This window comes from Protobothrops mucrosquamatus, unplaced genomic scaffold (genome assembly GCF_001527695.2).
Source record: "Protobothrops mucrosquamatus isolate PMUCROS unplaced genomic scaffold, P.Mucros_1.0 scaffold1605, whole genome shotgun sequence".
Lineage (NCBI taxonomy): Eukaryota > Metazoa > Chordata > Lepidosauria > Squamata > Viperidae > Protobothrops > Protobothrops mucrosquamatus.
The window spans coordinates 1,907-24,112 of record NW_015387768.1 but is presented as its reverse complement, the minus strand read 5'-3'; the positions used below and the strand labels follow the sequence as shown (position 1 = coordinate 24,112).

The window sequence follows — 22,206 nt, the reverse complement described above, 5'->3', positions numbered from 1 at the left end:
GGTTGCATACAAATTCCACGTTGGACCAAGTGCCCCAGAAATTCACGAAAGCTGACTTCTCTCTGGGATTCGCACACATCCACAATTAATCCAGCTCAATTTACCTCTGTGTACCTGGTGGTTCTCTGTGCTACAGTGAGCAGACATCAGAAGCCTGTGCTTTAATTAGAACAGGATTAATTCAAGCTGACTGCCTCTCTGTGTGCAAATAGGGCGTTAGGGGTCAGAAAGTACTAAGTACTTTAAATGTCTCCTTGCATAATGTTAAAAGCTACCAGAGATGGATGACCTTTGTGTAAGCAAAAGAATTAAGGGGCAATTGTGAAGTCATTCGGTACCACTGAACTTAATCACTCTAGCTATGCAGAACAATCATTGCTAATTATAACTTTGTGGTATAGCTGTGCCAGAGCCAGGCTGCTCCTGAAGAATTTTCTGTTTGGTGAGCTCAGAATTAGACCGAAGGATGACTAGTCTCTGGGTGTAATGTATTAAAAAGGGATTAGGAAAAAAAAACCCTAATACAAGGCTCATTCAGTCCTTAATGCTCAATGGGTGATTTCAGACCAATCATAATGTCTCAGACAAATCTATTTATCAAGATAGTTGAGGCTCCTGGAAGAAAGTGGCATATAAATCTAAGAAATTACAGGACAATTGTAATCTCAGTTGCATGGATTCCTTCGGGCATGCAACTTTTCAAGGAGTATTGGGAACATTTAGTTTTTGATGGAAGCTGTACTCTACTCCAAAAATTAAGAAGGAGCTTGGACAGAAGCTCCATTCCATTCCATTCCATTCCATTCAAGTGAAGCTTGAATTAAAATTATAACTTTTTAATAGAACATTGCTCTCACATTTCAGGGGAAAATGCTTTCATTTTAAATGGGAAGTGACTGTGCCCACAAACTGCTGGCATAACACTCACCTTCAGTGCATGAGTTGGTTGTCTGTCACTGGGCACTTCCGCTTTCTGATCTGGAATCATCTGGCACATTCATCCTGTAGCCTAGTTTTCACATAGTACAAAGGGCATACTAGTATAGGGAAACAGGTAAGGCATCAGAAGTAACTTCCTGACTGCAAGCCAGTAGTGTAGGCTGCCATGTGAAGTGGTGATTTCTCCTTCACTGAAGTACTTCAGATAAAAGCTAGATAATCATCTGTCAGAGATGCTCTATGGCTCCTGCAGAGCAAAAGATTGGAGTAGATTACTTCTAAAATCCCTTTCAGATCAATGAGTCTATTGATATTGTTACCAACTACTGTAGTCCAGCTTGCATTTCTATTTTTTGGAAGGCATACAATGAGACCAATGTTGGGTAACAATTTAAGATTATATCACATCTGTAAGATTATTAAGAGCTACAACAACAAAAAAGGAAATTGTAGAGATTTTTAATATTAATTTAATTGAAAATTACAAGTGCAAAGATAAAAACCAATAGAAAACTATAAAAAGAATAGAAATAGGTGCACAACATTTAAAAAAGAAAGAAAAATAGAAAATAAAAAATATACTAAAGAAAGGAAATGTATAAGGAAATGACTTCCCTATTCATCACAAGTATAAACAATTTTAGTAATTTATCACTTCTCTTAAAATAAAGCAAATGAACTTTCCTGCCCATTTCCATTCTTATCTATAAACCAATCCTTAAAGCCTCATCATTTTAGTCCTGATCAGCAAAAGTCTATTAAGAGTTACCAGAGATAACAATGTATCTATTTTAACCTTAACCAAGTAAGCCAACTTTATATTCTTACTTTTACCTATCTTGATCGTTAGTCCCTTCAAATAATATCCTGGAACTTGATTTATTTTTATTTTTTCTTTGTCCCATCTCATAAAATTCTTCAAAGTTTAAACAACACTCTTTGAAATCCAATATAGGAAAATTTTCCAGGTCACTCTCTTGGGTTATTTCTATATCATTTTTAATTGTTCAACATCAACTGGTTTCTTTTGTATGTTCAGGATAGCATCTTTTTAAATATATCATTCTTGTAGTCTGTCATTTTTAAATCCACTTTAAGATTAATCTCAGGTTCGTCAGGTAAAATTTGTTTCTCTCCCATAACATTTTAAACACAGCCTAATTATAGAAACAGATACTCTTAACTTCTCAGTCCACCATTAAAAAATCCTTCAGTATTTTGAGTCATTCTATATTAGTAAATGTTTAAAGGTTCTGCTTCAATTATACATTTTAGGTTTCTTCTGTTCCCTCTAGTGTCAAAGTCTCAACTTTCAAAGTCTCATTCTATCATATTTCTTCAGTTCAAAACTTTTCCCATAGGAAGGATTCTTATAATTAATTCCAAACTCTTATTTCAAATCATCTTAATCCATTTTTAACTTTCCAAAATCAAAATTCCAATTACCCTTTTGCTGTTTATTATTTTTTTTTAAAATTAAAACCTTTGCTAAAAATTGAATTAAACTCACCCAATTTTTTCAGACTTGTTGATCCAAAGTCTTCTAATAGTTAAAAAGCAGTTAACAAACAATTTCCAAAAGTAACTAGAAAAGGAAGCATGTGAACCTAATGTCCTTAAAGGCAGAGACCATGATTTGAGCATGATGGCTATTTTTTCTTCTCCCAGAGCTCTAAATCCATTGGGTTTAGGAGCAACTGTTTGGACCACTTGTGGGTGATATCAAGTCATCCTTAAGTCAAGTCACCAAACCTTCCTTGTTTGGAAAGGAATTACAATGAGGAGGTCTATTTGCTGGCTCTTCATTTCCAGGAATCATCGGCTCCACTTTTAGAGAAACTTTGGAAGTGAAAAAATTTGTTTCTTTTTGGTCAATGGCAAATTATGGAGAATAGCATCAGAGGAAAAATGTCTTGAAAAGATCTTTCGCTAAGTACTGTTTTACTAACATTTGACCATTTTCCCCATTATAATTTACATCAATCCATACAAATACTGTGTATTTCAGACAAAAATATAAAACATGACCATCTAAATTTGATTGATTTTGTTTTGTGATTTTTTTTTCTAAGAAAGTGTTTTGATTTGTATCATTTGCACTTTTTTTTTATAAACTGAAAAATAAAAGAGAAAAAAACACAACAACTCAAAACAATGAAAACAAAACAAGATCACAAGATGCTTAGAAAAATGTAACAGAGGTAGACCTGTGATTTATCATTCCCTACTCACAAGAAGACAGGCTTTTTAAAGTCTTTCAGGTCCAAATTTGTGTTCATTTCCTTTGCCACTGATTTCCAAGAAAGTCAAAGAGTCTGTATAGTGATTCTTGCTGCTTTAGAAACACAAGAATTCTGGGCACTACGTCGGGAGCTGCTGGCTCAGTTCATTAGACTTTCTGAACTGCATCTTTTTACTTCCTTATAGCTAATACACAGATTTGGGTATTTGATTTCCATCTGAACAGTAATGGCATTTTTCTGCTATTGTCCACTATTTGTAGTGTTTCTAATTTTAATTATCTAGCTTCCCACTTTTAAAAGTCTAAGGCCACTCTACAAATTTATCCTGTAGTACAATTACAGTAGCTTAATATCAGAGATTTAAGCCAGATCTTATAAACAAATGCTAGGTCCCAGGCATCAGAGAACAAGCTTCTGAGTATACCTTATTTATTTACAGTATTCTCTTCAGATGCCATCTGAATGTTCTGCTGAACTTGCATGCTACCACAGTGGGTTGTTGTTGTTGTTTTGCCAAAAAGTGACTAAATTTTGAAATGGTGTAGTTAGAACAAGATTACTACATTATTTGACTTCAGACAAAGCCATGGGACATTTCTTAAAAGTTGGTAGAGGAAAAAAAGAATTGAGTCCCTTCATTCTTCCAGTTCTTCTCTGCACTACTGTTCTCCAAACCTGTCAGTGTACTAGAACACCTTGATGTCAGCTATCCACAATTGTTTTCATCCTTTTATACAGCTCAGCTACTGTTTTGTACATATTTTTTCAAGTTCTTTCTTTCTTCCTTCCTCTTAAAGAGAGTTGTAATTAAAGAACAGCAGGAGAAACACCCAATCAAACTGATCTCTTTTCAGGGTGCCTTAATTGGTATGATAAAAGGTTTGGATGGAGTAAGGAATCATGAAATTAATTTTGTCCAGCATGGTCAGGCCTTCTTCTTCTCCTCCTTAATCCCTCACACTGTCTGGATTAAGATCAACGCTGTGCCTGGTACACACCTGCCACCCTTTCTGCTCCCATTAGCAAATTTGTGGAATGTGTAAAATTTGGGGGAGGGATGGAAGTGATGCTGGCAGGTGATACCTTTCTGAGCTGAAGCAGGTCACACGTCTCCTGAATGGTGCTTGTTGGCTCCCTCAGTACCTCTCTGGGATTTGCTGTACCTCTTTGCCTGGCTCCCTACAGAGCCTACAGGAATTTGGTCGGAGTGGTACAGACATCGCCAGCAGAGTCCACAGTCATTGGGTAGTCTTTTGCAGCAGGGGTCTTAGTCATAAGACCCCACCTGGTTATATATTGTGGAAGAGGTTAGACCTACAACAGACATAAGTCTAACTTAAGCACGACAGAAGGACACACTCAACTCTAGCTGACAGTAAGTAAACCGTAGGAGTTTTGTATCATAGAATCATAGAATTCCATAGCATGCTTTGCTTTCAGCCTAAAAGATTTAATAATAATAATACACATGCATATTTGAGCTATCCTGCAACATTCTATGGCTAAAAAAAAAGTCTTATTTGCGTTTTCCTTATTACAGATTTTTATACATTGTAGAGGCTGGTCTATTTTATCGCATGCTTTACCAAGGACTAGTTGTACTATCCCCTTTCATTTCTTTTCGAAATGGTTATTAATAAATATGTTTATAATAAATTCTTTCACTTGAAAATCTTTCAGACAGATTTATAGATTAATATAAATGAGACAGCCCCTGGCCTCAGGCTTGCAAGTTTTTAAAAATTATGATAAACAAAAAGGGGATGAGGAAGGAAAAGAAAAAAATGCAGCCCATGCAAGGACTCAAATCACCAAATAAATCCACAGTTATTATCTTGCCAATGTGTATGGTGAGAGTTCCCACCTGGTCTGTAACACCTCTCTCATACAGGTAGTTCCCCTAATAGGTACATGAGGAATTTTGCTATTCTAAACCTTACATTAGAATATAGTCCAGTTGTCATTATTTATGAAATGGACTATTCCTATTGCTCGTTGCAGGAAAGGCTACCTTAGTAGTCCAGCCTTCTGCCTTCATGCTGTCTCTTTCCATCGCTTCCTTTCTTCTGTTATTTTGTGTTTTGAATATTGGAAGCTGTGAGAACCATAATGATCTGAAAAACCTGGAAACAGACTTTGCCCTCACTCTTTACCAAAAGTTAGCCGAACGCCATAATGGAACGAATCTCGTCATCTCACCAGCAAGCATTTCTTTTTCGTTGGGACTTCTGCAATTCGGAGCTCGGGGAAATACATTTGGACAACTGAAACATGCTTTGGGATACAGCATTCACGGTAAGGAATCTTCCGAGACCTTAGTATTTAATGCAAGCTGTGTGTCATTATAAAGCCCATCCGAGAATATTCATTTTTCTACACTGCCAAAATCATATTAAGCAAAACTGAGTGCCCTTTGAACCTATGAATATATTAGTTTTTATCTGATAGGCATGACTTTGTTTTTTGTCTGTTCAAAATTAGCCAGTATGAAAGTGTTACTTTTTAAACGTTCTGCTTTTGTTGCAGTACAGATTTTTTCCCCTCACTCTCGTTAAATTATTAAAAAGAGCTTTCCCTATAGAAACATGCCATTTAAACCTTTGATGGGAAACTTACCCAAGAACTTCCAACATCTGGAGAGGATCGTTTAAATTTAGTAGAATGCAGAGAGTCACTGGTCTTTTGCACCCAGAAGAGCCAAGAGTACTACCTAGGAGGACATAGAATTATTATATAGGATCGCAAATCCTATATAATCCTATATATTTTTATCGCAAATAAAAAGAGATTTGGCATGTGCGTACATCCACGTAACTTTAAATGCAATTGCTTTGCAACTAATGAGGTAGGGAAATAAATAGAAAGTCAGGGTAGTATCTTAAAGATACAGCTCCTTTTGAAATGCAGCTAGCACAAATGTTTGCTTTGATCCACAAGAACACCAAGCTTTTAACTGTTGTTCTAATGGTTTGACTCAACCTATTGTTAAGGAGGAAAGAAATGACAAGATTGATGTTAATTAGCAGCTTTGAGAGTGCTTCCAAAAGCTCATAATTTCTGATATGAATTTGGTTTCAAAGTCAATTAAATGTGACTCGCAATAAATGCTATTTTTCCCATGGCAAATACAGAGATTTCCTCCTTAAATATTTCCTCCTCAAAGCAAATAAAGCAAATAACAAGTAAATCTGTATCTCCTTATTCTTTTCAACTTCTTAGTCAAGGAAACTTCAAAGACTAAAACAAATATTCAGAAATGGAGTGGTTGACAACTCATTGATCAAGGTGTGTCTAAGTGCAAAAGGGTATGACGAATGCTAGGGGAATAGATTCAACCTTCTCTTCTTCAACCTCCACTTATGCTCCCCACCTCTCCCCCGTTTGTTCTGGGGGAAATTGTGAGAGTGCACTTTAGAGCGAAGAACCAGAGGAAGATTGTTGAAGGAGCAGTTATCCAATGTGGTCCTTGTGTATGAACTGGGGGCAATATGAGATAAGACCAGAAATAATATTTATTGGCTCTCTAACAGAGTCATCTAAATTCTAGCAAAACAGTTCTTGGCTGGTTGTGCAGTGAATGTTTTTAGTATCTTCTCTTGGTTCCAGTTCAACTCCTTCATTTGTAGGATTGCTACAATGCTTTGGGGCAAAAAAAACAGGGAAGTCAGAAAGCTACAGGAAGAAGAGGAAGACTGTACAAGCCACTATTATTCCCTCCTACAGTATGACCTTCTAAAGATCATGGAGGGGGCAATTCACATTCAGTGGTGTGACTTTGTATCATTATGATTTCTCCCCCTTGACTACATTAATACAAGGACATCTCTTGTTTTTAGATGAGAACGTCCAGAACTTCTTGCACACAGCCTACAAAGAAGGAATTAATTCCAACCAAAGTATTATAGTGCACTTGGCATGTACCCTTTTTGTTCAAGCTGGGATGCAGCTTTCACCTCAATTTGTTCAGCAGGCTGCATGGTGGGGAAATAACACAGTGCAGCAAAGTAACTTCAGTGATCCTAACAGGACCAAAGCACAAATTAGGGAATGGATTACCCAAAATACAGGAGGTAAGCATTTGATAACCCCATTGTTCTCTTTTGTCCCTTTGCAATACACCTAATTTGCACCAACTCTTTTGAGACTTTACTCAAGCACAGTGTAGCAATGTGTAAGCAAGCAACGTTTGAGTTTGCTCGCCAACTTTCTCCCATGATCTCTTCGGGCCGTAACCTGCTGAGGCTAGCAAAGACTGGCATGAGCCCTAGGAAAGAAAGGTATCAAAAGATTCTACTGCTGTGCCCTGGCTGTCTCAGTCTGAAGCAAGAAACTCAAAATGTGCAGGCCATAAATTCTGCAAGCAACAGTGTAATCTTCTCTGCAGCTTGGGTTCATATAATTCAGCTGGTAGCTGAACTTCACAGGCAAGGTAGTAACATCCAAGTCAAGCAAGGTTTCCAATGAGAACTAGCTTCAATACAGTCTAAAGTGAAGTACATGGCTCACAAAGTGGGATTATCATAGAGTTGTTTCAGCCCCACACTGGCAGGCAGGAGCAGAAATGATACCGATTGGTCCTAATTTCCAGTACAGTATTCCATTTATGTTTGGAAAACAAGAAGAACATTGTCCCTTATTTATTGTACATTTCCTCAGGGCCAACATTACTTATGTCCTGGACCTGATGACTCACTCTCTCTCTCTCTCTCTCTCTCTCTCTCTCTCTCTCTCTCTCTCTCTCTCTCTCTCTCTCTCTCTCTCTCTCTCTCTCTCTCTCTCTCTCTCTCTCATATATATATATATATATATATATATATATATATATATATATATATATATATATATATATATATATATATATATATATATATATATATATTGTTTTCTGAGGTTTTCGCGGGTGTTTGTATGTAGGTCTTTAGTTATTTGGGTTTTCTCCCGCATAGAATTAGAAGTGTCTTGGCGACATTTCGACGAAGTCACATTCGTCATCTTCAGGCTGGTGTCTTCAGCTTCGTGCTTCTGGGAGTACTAATGTTATTGTCAGTCACCAGACCTTTGCCCCACACAGCAAGCACTGAGAAAATGGAACAAGAATCATCACTCCACTCACCATAAACAACCTAACCAACATAGACAAACTCGAGAAGATGATAAAGGGTTAAAAGACCACCAAACAGGAGACTTGCATGTCTTCCGACACCTCTTCAATAAACCCCCTGGATGGAAGAACGAAGACAACCGTGCCAGAAAGAGGGTGAGGGTGACTGACAATAACATTCTCAAATCCAATGCTGCTTGCACCATTGAGGAAGAGCAGCCTAGACAGGACTTTGGAGGAATGGAATGCAGAGAATCCACCTCAAGTGAGGACTATAACTGCCACCAACAGACAGAGCAACAGAGTTTGGTCAGCGCTAGAAACACCAAGAAAGATAACAGAGGGAAAGGCACTGAGACAGTTAACAAAAGAGTCAAAATAAATGATAGAGTCAAACAGGATACAAACACCATAAAAACGATTGAAATGCAGACCAACCAGACAAGACTGAGGACTTGTTCCAAGAACTGAGCGCAAGTACTAACGAACATTATTTAAATCATTCCTTTAACTGGCTTTTAACCCTGAAGATGTTGGGAGCTCCCAATGAAAACTCGGTTTTCAATTAAAGTATTTTTACTTAAACCCTCCTGGTGATCGTAAATTAATACATACATACATACATACACACACACACATACAGCACTTCAGGTTTGGTCCCTGCTATCTTCAGCTAAAAACATCTGGAGAAAATTATGAGATAGAGCATCCTATATAAACCTAATTGTTTGCCGAACCTTCTCTTTGGAGAATTGATTATAGAAGAATCGGGGGTTTGACAGCTCTCCAGAAATATCAAGATAAAGATTAGATTCTTTTTCTGCTATCTGACTTCATGACTTTGCTTGGTTCTGCTAGATTTTGCACTTACAGTACCAGCAGTCTAGTGCATCTGAATAGTAAGGGTTTTTTTTTTTTTCCAGATTGCAATTAAGATGCCATTAATTTGCCATCAAATTCTTCTTTGTTAAGTCCTAAAAGCAGATGAAGTTGTTACTGTTTCCGAGTTAACGTTTCAAACAGAGAACAAATGTGTTCCATTCATCTCTGTTAGTAGATTTCACTCTTTTGTTTTCTGTCCTTCAACAATACAGAAACAAGCTGCCTATCCTTGGACACGATTGAGTCTCCCCTTAACCAGATAGCCGTGGTAAGCACCATACACTTCAGAAGCACATGGCAAAGGAAATTCAGTTTCACGCATACTCAAGCTTTGTCCTTTACCACTCCAGATGGCATCACCTTGAAAGTGCCTGCCATGTATCTCAGAGCGGAAGTCAATTACGGTAAGGATAACAGGAATGGACTTTTTCTATGCAGACAAGTTTCCATCTATTCCTGCACTGACAGAGAGAAAGAAAAAACTAGAAGAAAAAGAGAACCAGCATAGTATTAAGGAACAAGGAAGACTCAGGTTCAAGTCCACCCACAATCAAGGAAGGGGACTGGAGGCTAAAACATATAAGGAACGGTTGCTGGAATTGGGTATGTCTAGTTTAACGAAGAGAAGGATGAGGGGGGACATGATAGCAGTGTTCCAATATCTCAGGGGCTGCCACAAAGAAGAGGGAGTCAGGCTATTCTCCAAGGCGCCTGAAGGCAGGACAAGAAGCAATGGGTGGAAACTGATCAAGGAGAGAAGCAACTTAGAACTAAGGAGAAACTTCCTGACAGTTAGAACAATTAACCAATGGAACAAACTGCCTCCAGAAGTGGTGAATGCTCCAACACTGGAAGTTTTTAAGAAGAGACTGGACAGCTGTTTGTCTGAAATGGTGTAGGGTTCCTGCCTGGGCAGGGGGTTGGACTCGATGACCTCCAAGGTCCCTTCCAACTAATAATAATAATAATAATAATAATAATAATAATAATAATAATAATAATAATAATAATAATAATTTATTATTATTATTATTATTATTATTATTATTACTAGGTGATTTTGAGCCAGTCACTCACTCTCTCAGCCCAACCAAACTCACTGGGTTGTTGTTCCATGGAATGATGGGAGAGGGAGCATTGTGTTCACTGCTTCAAACTCCTGAAAGAATGCAAGTTATAAATCCAACAAGCATAAAGACGAGTAAACAAGGAACCTCAGAGAATATGCAGTAGTCAAAGAAATGACTCCAATGTCTGAATTCTCTGCACTTGGAAAGGGGAGCCTAGCAACTATATTTGCAGCTAGTGAAATAGTCCTAAACTGTTAAAATGTCATGTAAGAAAAAGTGGAGAGTGGCATAGTGTTTTCTGTTTTCACAGAGGCGTACAGCCCACAGCCTTGCTCGTCAGCACTTTTTGTATAGCTTCCAGTCTTCTCTTGCCAGTTGCCCTTTAACACATTTTTAGTGAAAAGCTGATAATGGTTTCCCACATTCTGCTCATCAGAGCACTCAGGGTGACTAATGACATTGTAAAATACAATACAAAAATATTAAATAGATGGTAAATCCAGTTAACTGTTAAAACCTTGGTGAATCAAAATATATTTTTACAGATTATCTAAACCAATGTTTCTCAGCCACAACAACTTTAAGATGTGTGGATTTCAACTATCAGAATTCTGGCTGGGGAATTCCGGAAGTCGATGTCCACAGAGCTTAAAAGTTGCTGAGGTTGAGAAAAACTGATCTAAACACTGATACAATGAGCACCACGAGAGTGTGTTCCACAGACTTCAAACAGTGCAGGAGAAGACACAGTTGTGTGGTGGAAATTATAAGTTTGATGTGCGTTCTGATTTTCATCCTGCCCCTAAACCTTCTGTAGAAGTGAAAACATATCCAAAATCCTGCTTAGCTCAGATTTGCCTTTGAGTGGTCGTCTGAGGTATTTTATTTAATATATCCATATATGCAACATCTATGATTGGCACTACCTCAAACCTAAATTAGTGTAATATAGTGACTAAGAAATTGTGCTGTAAAGCAGAAAGTTCTTGATTCCAGCTTCATTTCTATTGTGAATTCAGTTGGCCACTTTTGATATATCGCTCTCTTTCAATTCATTCCATATTTGCAGTAGGGGAAATATTTTTACTAAATTTATAGGACTCTAATCAGGATTTTTTACTGCTACAATACAGCAATATTTTACTGCTAGTGCAAAAAGTGCCATCCAATTAAATGTAGCTGATGCTTTTTAAAGATTATCACCCAGCACATTTCTGTTTGGTATACTGTATGTCCATAAACATAAATTGCGAAATAAATATTTTTTTCAGACGGATCAAATATATGAAGTATTATTTTAAAACGCTATAAAATATGCAAATAATGGTCAATGACAAGAAAGATTTGAGGGAAAGGCTTTCAGTCTGCTTGGTTATCTAGATGTAATTATTTATCAATGATCTGGCAAAAAAAAAGGCTTTTCCGAATGCTCAGAACTAAACAAGTAGAGCTCATTAGGTCCTTGCTGAATAGTGTTATGGAGCTGAAGTATCATCTCTCAGAAGGTCTTACTGCAAATACTGAAAATCCTGGTATGTTTGTTAATCGTATACCACTGGTTTTTTTGACTTGCAGGTGAATTTCTACTGGGCTCTCTGGATAAGATCAGTGTGGTTGAAATACCTTATCTGGAGGAGAAAGTTAGCATGTTTGTGGTGCTTCCATCCAACAGGAGAACCTCTCTAGCCAGGACTGAGACTTACTTCTCTGCTCAAACCTTATCTCTATGGTCCAGCACCTTGAGAAGAACAGCAATGGATATCGTTCTCCCTAGGTAAAGAATCAATGTACATTCAGTTGCTTCAACATTTGGATCTCTGCTTGTGTTTGCTGCATGTGTAAAAGGTACAAACTTGACTGTAGACAAAAGGCCAGGATTATGGATATGAAATATGGTTGGAAAGAGGAGAGGGCACAGCTATACATCTTGCACCTGTGCTGCCTAAAATCTTAAGTGTAGAAATCCAAGGATAAGACCTTGGAAATCTATACAGAAATTATTACAAATGCATGCTTTAAGCCCTAGAAACAGAGAATGAGAACACACAACTTTTTCTTATAAATATGCAATATGCAGAATGGATTGTGTGCTTTCAAAATATTGCTGGATTGCAATTCCAGTCATATCTCATTCTTTGCCTTGCTAAGTAGGCTGTTGGGAGGTGAAGTTCACTAAGCCCTGGAGAAGCCATATGTCACCTTGCCCATAGAACAGACATGTCAAACACAAGGCCCGGGAGCCAGATGTGGCCCGCTAAGTGGTTTCATGTGGCCCGCGAAGCCATCCTGGAAACAGTGAGGGAATGGCCCCTGCTGCCTTGGCCCTGACCCAGGCCAGCCGGGAGCCAATGTACAATTTTGTGGTGGCCATCTATGCTGAAACACATTCAGTCTTAGCTCCACAAGGCTGTCTAGAAACAGTGAGGAACCAGCCCCTGCTGTGTCGGCCCCACCCTCTGGGTGCATGCTGGGGAGGTGTCACCCTTTGTGAGGAATGAAGAAATGGACCATGCCTTGGCGCTTGCCCCGGTCCCACCCCCTTCTGCCAGAGATCCTCAGATCTGTCCCACTCCTGCCCAGGCCCCCACATGCCCTTGACCCGAACGATGTAGAGCTGGCCATGCCCACCCAGTAGGCCACACCCACTCCATCCATGCCCACCCAGTAGGTTGCACCCATCCTAGTCACACCAACTCGGCCCCCCAGGGCAACCGCAATGCTGATGTGGCCCTCAATGAAATTGAGTTTGACACCCCTGCCATAGAGGAATTACACTGAAAAACCAACATAGCATATTTATAGTGTTCATCTATCAACTTTCCAGGTTCAAAATTCAAAATCACTTGGATTTAAAGTGGATTTTACCCGCATTAGGAATTACAGACATGTTTGATCAAACTGAAGCTAATTTTAAAGGCATTTCAGGTAAGCTTGCCTGTACAACTTTTTCAGGACAAATGCCATATTCAACTTTGAGTGCTTAGGAGCCACAGTCTAAAAAGTAGACAGGATCGGAATAAAGAAAGGAAAAAGCACCTAAATTTAATTTAAAGTGAAATAATATAATACAACAATCTCTTATATATTTAAAGTTTTCCCTCTTCTGTGATATTGTAAATTACAATCCAATAGAAACTTTTGGAAGATCTTAGGAACCATATGTACATTATATTGAACTAAGGACTCAGATTATAAATTCTGCTCTGTGTCAGTGATTCATCACAAAAGATCTTCTAATTGGAGTTTTGGGTCTATAAAACAGTAAGGTTTCTAATCACGGGTGGACATTGATTATTTCAGGAGCAAGAATGTACCTTGTACTCTGTCCATTTCACACAATGCTTAATTTGAGCCTCTGTCACTTAATATGTTTCGCCATGAAGCTTACAAATCAGTTCATTTATCATGGCTAAGTTATGCTAGAAGTGCATTCAAAAGCTACATTTTTTTGTTTTTACAACCCTGCAATCCCTTTTTATCAGGGTAGATTTGGGGTGATTGAATGGAGCTGAGCATTTACTGGCCGGATGCCCTTCCTGATGCCTACTCAGAGTTTGCAGCAGATATGTTCTCATTGCGCCCTAATAGAGAAACATCTGCCGCTGCCTAGAATTGAACTATTGAAAGTGCACGAGTGTGAGGCAAGTGCCTTCACCTCTAGGCCATCGTGCCGCTCATTCAAAAGCTACAATATTGCTGCTAAAATGAAAATCCTTCAGCTGAAAAGCCCTAGGTAGATCTTTAATATAAAGAGAAAGAATAAGTAAAATAGACAAAGGTATTTTGGACGAGGATCATTTTTTTTTGGTAAAAATAACGTAAGGGTAAGGATGGACTTCTTAGTAAGGATAGTTTTGTACTGGGGGACGTCTTCAGTCATATTTGATGTTAGAAGAGTTAGGGGTGAAAATGTTGACTCGGTTCTCATTGCAATTCATGTATTCATTAATGGATGGTCTCACTTCATTGGGGATACTTATTAAATTAATTTTATAATTTCTGGAAGAAACTGTCTCTTTTCCACAGAGAGTCTCTTTTCTCTGTGACAGAAATATCTCCTGAGCAGTTTCTTCTTTGAATAAGTTTTTTTGGCTTTACACTGGCAAATAATAACTGCTTTTGTTTGCTAGAACAAGAAGGTCTTTATATCTCAGAGGTCTTTCACAAAGCAAAGATTGAAGTGACAGAAGATGGTACAAGAGCCTCAGGCATTACAGGTAAACTAGAGAGAATTGGAAATGATGAATCTGGAAAACAAGCAAATGGTTTGTTATTTAAACAGCACTTCTAACACAAATATCTTTTTTTATATAATTCAACAAATACAGCTCCTTGGGGCAATCTGTTTGCCCACAATAAGTTTTAAAACAGCTTAACCCAATTGGAGCCCCATCAAATGTTATTATCAGCCATGCACCTATGATATTGAGAACAAATCCTGTCATATCATGGCTTGCAGTTTGCCGCCTGGTGGCAAACAGGAAGCAAACTTTCAGCCCTTCAGAAGAGCTTCCCTTCTTACATCAAATTTCATCTCTGACAAGTTTGGGACCTCTTTAAAAAAAAACATTACTTTTCATGTTGACTTTCCCCAGACATTAACCTTTTTTGTTGTTTTATCTGCTATAATTTTATAATGCTGTTTGAATAATTGCTACGATGTACACTTCAGAATTTCTACAGTGAGAAACAATATAGACATAATGATAACAATTCCAAGAATAACAAGAAAAGAATTCCCAGTCAGCATGGTCAAACTTGCGGATTTCAGGAAGTTGTACTCTGGAGGGAAGCAAAATGGGGGAAAACCACGCTAGAGGCTGCACCTAATAATTCCAGTTATTCAGAAATGGGCTGCAGCAAATCCCAATCCAATAGATTGGGAGATCCCAGGTAGCACTTAATCTGACCTCATTATATATATGATTGACATTTGAACCAAAAAGCACCAGCAATAGTATTTATTGGCTAACAGTCATCTAATTTTTTGCAAAACCGTTCTTGGCTAGTTGTGCAATACACTTTTCTAGCATCTTCTCTTGGCTCCAGTTCAACTCCTTCATTTGTAGGATTGCTACAATGCTTTGGGGGCAAAAAAAAGCAGGGAAACCAGAAGGCTATAGGGAGAACAGGAAGACTGTACAAGCCACTATTATTCCTTCCTACAGTATGACCTTCTAAAGATCACGGAGGGAGCAATTCACATTGAGTGGTGTGACTTTGTATCTTTATGATTATAAAAAGGAGCAATGCATGTGGACAGACATAAAACTAATTTAAAAAAATGGATATGGACAGACTTAACAAGATATAGTGTTATACGGTATCTTATAATTCTAAACACTATTTGTGTTTCAGCGTTATTCCTCATAATATATTGCTAGGATATGGCCATTCATGCTCATGACAGTTTCTCAAACCCTATCGGCAGGATTTGGGAAAACAATGGTTGTGGGAAGACCAGATAAAACAAAATAGGTGTATGTATGGGAGGGGGGAATCCCTCAAATTAATCCAACCATGATTTAGCATGTGCTGTAAGAAGTCCTGGAGTGAAATTAGATGGGTGGAATGGGAGGCAGGGTGATGTAGGGTCTGGCTTGGAAAGATCAATAAGGATGTCTTGGGTTGCAACATTCCATTACTGAGATATTCCAATTCTGTAGTAAAGGTAGTCCTCGACTTACAACAGGTCATTTAAATGACTGTTCAAAGTTACAATGGCACTGAAAAAAGGGACTTATGACCATTTTTCACACTTATGACTCTTGCAGCATCTCCCTGGTCACATGATCAAAACTGAGGTGCTTAGCAACTGGTTCATATTTATGATGAATATGCAGTGTCCTGGGATCATGTGATCATCTTTTGCAACCTTCTGACAAGCAAAGTTAATGGGTAAACCAGACTCACTTAAGAACCATGTTACTGACTTAACAATTGCAATGATTCACTTAACAACTGTGGCAAGAAAGGTCATAAAATGGGGCAAAACTCACTTAACAAATGTCTCACTTAGCAACATACATTTTGTGCTCAATGATGGCCGTAAGTTGAGGACTACCTGCATTTAGTTTTACTTTCTGTGAGATATTTGAAACTGAACAAATGTAAATAATGCCAGATATTCACCAACTGTTTTACATCACAGCTATGTTGCTGTTAAAAAGATCCAGAGCTCCTGTCTTCAAAGCTGACAGACCTTTTAATTTCATTCTAAGGCAAGCCAGAACAGGTAAGCATGGGTTATTTTAACCATAAAAACATTATTACGATAGCAAAATATTGCTGCTTTTTTGATAGGTTAGTAGTTTGACATTTCATAAAGCAAAGATCTCTTTTTTTAATGTATTTGTTAAATTTATATGGGCTCATCTTAAATATTTGGCTCTGGGCAACTAACAATTAAAAACAAAATAAAAACAGTCAGCAAAATTATAAATAAAAGAGCAGCTGAGCATCAACACTAATTAGTCACCTCCAATCAATATAACCATGAAATGGGTTTACCTGTACTTCCAGAACTTCAGGATTTATGGTGAAAAAAGGTTGTGATGGCCTTGCAAAAAGCTAGCAGGGTCAGGGTGAGTTTGATTTGCAGGGAGATGATGTTCCAGAGAACAGCTGCCATGACAGAAACAGCTCTGTCTCACAAATTTGCCTTCATTTGTGAGAAACAGCTCTCTTCCTGGGTCCCACTGGATGGCACTCTCTCGCTGATGGGTCCCAAAACCTTAGAAAAACAGCATCTAAACCAGTGTTTCTCAACCTTGACAATTTTAAGGCATGTGGACTTCAACTCCCAGAATTCCCCACCAGCATGGGACTTGAAGTCCATAGATCTTAAAGCTGTCAAGATTGGACACCCCTGATTTAGGCTAATACAATTTTAATACATTAAGTTTATCAATCTGGATGGCAAAACTGAAAATGACCACTAGGGGATGACAACAATACACTTTTCTGTTGTTTTCTTTACAGCTATCTAGTGGTCATTCCTATTTTTAAGCATGCTTATCTGAATTCCATTATTCTACTTTTAATCTACAGGCATCCAAGCACTTTCACCTTATTCATTCTGTTGAGGTGCACCAATTCATTGACACTGAGGTGTTATTTTCTTAAAATGGCACTGACATGATTCAGTTAAGAAAGGAAACAGATATCAAGGGGGCTATACTTTCTACTGCAATATTCACTCGTGCATTGCCTTCTAATTAAGTAAAGTGCTTGAGATTTGCTTCATACCATCAGAAAGGTACTTGCCACTGTCTTCTCAGTGAACCTTTACTACAAGGGGATGAATGGAAGGAACAGTTCTGTTGAAAATCCCAGTACGCCAAAGACCAAAGGCCAAACAAAATCAGAATTTGCCTTTGTTATTATGATGTCTAGCTCATCCATATGGCACACATTTTTCTGACATTTCTTCCTCTGCATTGTGTTTTTCCCCCTCAGGATATTTTTATGACCCTTTTTTTTTTTTTTTTAAGTAATTGTGAGTTCTGACTGTTCCATTCGAACCCTTGTAAGTGTTTCAAATTTCAGAACTTGCTTTGCAACATGACTCCCATTTTCCCCCATTGACTTCAAGCAGAGGGAAGGGATCTGTATGAAGGAAAAATACTATCGATTTTTACACACTCTGTAACTGTGCAATTTTGAACAAACTTTCATCTCTGCACAGCTTAAGACTTAAGATTTAAGCCTTAAGCAGAAGTGTGTGGGGCAGAGACAATTGGCCATGGCCACCTGACCTCGCCCCTTCACCCTACCCCCCCATCCCAGCCAATCCACTGTGGGCATCCCTTCCCCGCCATTCCTCCCCTTCCGCTCCTCCTCCACTGTCTCACCCCAGGTGATTTGACATGGGACAAATTGCTATGACTGATTCACCATGTAGGACAACTAGCTACGCATCCTGGCAGCCCAAGGGTAGGCAACCTTGGCTCTTTTATGACTTGTGGACTTCAACTCCCAGAATTCCTGAGCCAGCATGGCTCAGCTCTCCCTTTTCCCTCAGCATGGCTGGCTCATGGAATACTAGGAGTTGTAGTCCACAAGTCATAAAAGAGCCAAGATTGCCTACCCCTGTGGCAGCCAATTCATGCACCGAGAGGTGGACCTCTGCCTTTCCATGGATGTGACATACAGAGAGGGTCCCAGATGGGGCAGACAATGGCCTCAGGTGCCGGGAAGTGGGGGAATGTGGCAGTTGCTGTGTGGGCAACCAGGCCGCTCCTTCCTGCTTGCACTTGGCTTTTTGAGCTATTTTGATTGTCAGCAAAATGGTTTTAGAAGTTATTTAGGTCCTCGCAAATACATCTTTGCAACCGCCTGCTCTAAAAACAAAGCCCAAACAGCCCTCAAGCAAAAGTAACTTTTTCATATGGCCATATCCTCTTTCTGTTCTTCCACAGTTGAAATGGCATGCTAATTGCATATGCTATATACATGTGATAAAATCCACACCTTTGCTCTGTGACATTATGTTATAAATATAGAAGGTATTACACGGCTAAGAATTAATGTTTATCGGCAGAATGTTAAACTGAGTCTTTTAAAATCAATACAGTGGTATGTCAGAAATAGAATCTGCAGATTGCTTTCTCTTATATAACAGGTTTCTCATACAAAATGTTCACATTCAGAATGTTGCTTTTAGCCACAATTATCCAAAACTGCGTATCTTATGCTCCAGAACAAATGGTTCACCCTATTCAAGGACAGATAAAGTATCCTAGTGCCTGGGATAACAAATCTGAGATATTTTAAAATTTCCTTTCATTTTTGAAGTGTCTTGTTCTAACCTTTTCTTCTCTCTCTCTCTCTCTCTCTCTCTCTCTCTCTCTCTCTCTCTCTCTCTCTCNTCTTTCTTTCTTTCTTTCTTTCTCCTACCTTGCTTGGTGGTTCTTTTATGTTAGCTGAGTTAGAATAGCATTCATTTATCAAAGTTGTAGACATCTTATTTTTCAACTTCCAATATTATTAATTTCCAAGAGCTTGTGGTGTATATGGCTCCCTAATTTGCTGTTTCTCAACCATGGGAACTTTTAAGATGCATGGTTCTCAACTCCCGGAATTCTCCAGGCAGTTGCTAAGGTTGCCTAATTGCTTAGACAAGATCATTCTTTTTTATCCAAAGGCCTTTCTCAGCTTGCTGTCTTCCACAGATGTTGGGGCTATATTGCTTAACCAAGCCAGCAAGTTAGCGAAGACTATAGAACAGTGGTGGCGAACCTATGGCACGGGTGCCAGAGGCGGCACTCAGAGCCCTCTCTATGGGCACGTGCACCGTGCCCTGGAGATGGCAACCGTCCTTCTTCAAACAGCTGCCCGCTAACTCGCCAAGGTCCCACGTGGCCTGATGCATCCCAGCATGGCTGGTTTCCCTCCCCCTGTCCCATCCCTCCTGGCCTCGTATGCTCTCTTTTTCCTGGGCACGACCCACTGCATCGCCTCCTCAACTGCCGGCCATCCGTCCAGCTCAGAGGCGGCTTCTCTGAACTGCTGGCAGCGGACTGCAGAGCCCCAGACTGCAGCAGTCAAGGGGCCGGCAGGCTGTGGCTGCTGATGGCCACTGTCGGCCCCCATGCACTCAATGGCCTCTGTGTGTGGGGGCCGATGGTGTCAGGCAGCAGCAGCCCCTGCCTCACCTTGCCTTGCGACAATGGCACCTCCGCCCTGCCTTGCCTTGCCTCGCCTCACCCCACAGGATGAGCCTCCTGCCCACCGCCCCACCTGCCAGAGACCCCCTGGATCTCCTCCAACCCTGCCCGGCCCCCACAGGCATCCCTCCCCATGAGCAACATTGAAGTGACCACGCTCACCTTGGCCACACCCACCCAGTCTGCCTTGACCACCACAGCCTCACCCACCCAATGGGTCATGCCCACCTGACACCCGGCGATAAACAAGTGGGTTTTGGGTTGCAGTTTGGGCACTCGGTTTCTAAAAGGTTCGCCATCACTGCTATAGAAGAACCATTCAAGTTCTTACTTTGCTATAAGCCAGGGGTCCCAATCCCCAGTCCATGGCCCATTGGGAACTGGGCAGTGAAGCTCCATTTGCAGAAGTAGCAGGCTTGTGCATGAACTCTCCCCCCTCCCCACAGCTGCCAGTCCACAGAGCCAGAAAGGTTGAGGACTTCTGCTATAAGCAATATGTCTAAACTGAGGCTGAACTGAATCTTTTTTTTTTTTACAGGTTCAATTCTGTTCATAGGAAGACTTACAAATCCTACACAGTAAGCTTAAAATTAATCCATCTACTTGTCTATTTTTCCAAAGCACTGAGGCACTACTATACATATCTAAGTAGCACATTTGATCTTGGATCATTTTTCTCTTTTAATGACTCTGTAATCCATCAGAGTGGAATCAGGGTGATTGAACAGAGCTTGAGCATATTCTGGCCAGATGCCCTTCCTGACGCCTATGCAGAGTTCACAGCAGACAATTACTCATTGGGCCCAGTGAGAAATATCTGCAGCTACCTAGGATCGAACGCACAGTCTCCTGATTTTGAGACAAGGGCTCCACCTCTAGGCCACCACCGCTCACATTTCATCTTGGAATATCCAGAGGAAATTATGGGAACTATAAATCATACTGGTAGTAGATTTTTTTGGGGGGGAGTGGAAGGGGATAGCTAGCTTCAGTGTCCAAGAAAATAAGGAAAAGATGACCTGTGATGCTACCAACTTTAATTCAATTAATTCATTTAATTAATTCATTTAATTAATTCAATTAATTAAATGAATGGTGACAGTGGGGAAAAACTGAAGTACAGGTACTAGATATAGTAATGGCTGGGCCTTTCCTTCTTTCACTAAGCCACTACTTCTCAGCCAAGTGACTTCTTGATATCACACACACACAAACACACACACACACAAACACACACACATTTCAGCCACTCTGCATTTGGTGGTACAATGCTGAGGAAGAACCACGGGCGGGGGGGGAGAGACAGCTTTTACTGTCTTGAGATTGTATCTCAGTCAAACAGCAGGAACAATTCAACAGATCCAGAAGGCATAGAGTTGAAGAAACGTATGCTAGGTATATGATATCTCTAAAGTCTGCATCTCCAAAACTTGGATATAAAATACAAAATTTCCCCCAAAGTTTCTACCACATTGTAAATGTATTAAATTAGGACGAAGCATTTGAAGTAATAATTGCATTTGATTATTTTTAACTAAATATGTATATTCAGGACAATTTTGGTTTGGTCTGAATCTATTCATTTTCATAGCCAAAAATGAATGCTAAGAATAGTCACAGAGATTTTTCTAAGAAAAAGGATGCTGACAGTTTTTCCTTTGGAGTTATTTGTTAGCCCCAGTAAAACACATGGGAAACCCCCATTGCCAATGAAAATGAATCTAGGGTTAGGTCTATTTGGAGTCATGGCTGAAAACTATTTTTAGGGGTAGATTTGTAGAGGTTTTTTAAGGAAAGAATTGGTGATGGGTTTTCATTTGGAGTTTTTTTGGACCTTTGTGGCCCTGTGTGGTCCTTATGGAGTGAGGCTGCCAGTATTTGTTGAAGAGGAAATGTTGTTGTCTATTTGGAAAAAAAGTTTCATATTCCTAACTAAAGGTTTACTCTCAAATGTTTGTATCATATGGATTGTTACTGCTGGTATTTGTAGATAAAGTCTACTATTTGAACAGATTTTGATGATAGTGCATTACAGACTTATTTTTGAGTTACCCTGATTGGGCCAATGTGAGTTTGTAATAATTCTGATGCTGATATCTTATTGCTGTTTATTTGGGGGGGGGGAATCCATTGAACTCAACAGAACTACTTCTGAATAAAATATTTAAAAGTTGGACTGACCTCAGCGTTCTGTTGGTGATTTCTTTGTAACTCAAAGTTGGCATGCTTGCTTGCTAAATTGCGGTGGTTTTTTTAAAAAATAACTATGTGCCCTCTTTGCTGATTGTTGAAGGAATCCAGCC

At 39.4% G+C, this 22,206-nt stretch overlaps 1 protein-coding gene across 1 annotated transcript; it reads left to right on the top strand.

The window, feature by feature from the left end:
• Nucleotides 1-5,218: 5,218 nt before the first annotated feature.
• SERPINE3 (serpin family E member 3) lies at nt 5,219-20,485 on the top strand. Its single transcript, XM_029285398.1, has 8 exons — nt 5,219-5,477; nt 7,019-7,252; nt 9,378-9,569; nt 11,811-12,009; nt 13,060-13,160; nt 14,366-14,452; nt 16,387-16,470; nt 20,442-20,485. The coding sequence occupies exons 1-8, from the start codon at nt 5,219-5,221 to the stop codon at nt 20,483-20,485; spliced, it is 1,200 nt and encodes a 399-aa protein (XP_029141231.1).
• The last annotated feature ends 1,721 nt before the right edge of the window (nt 20,486-22,206 follow it).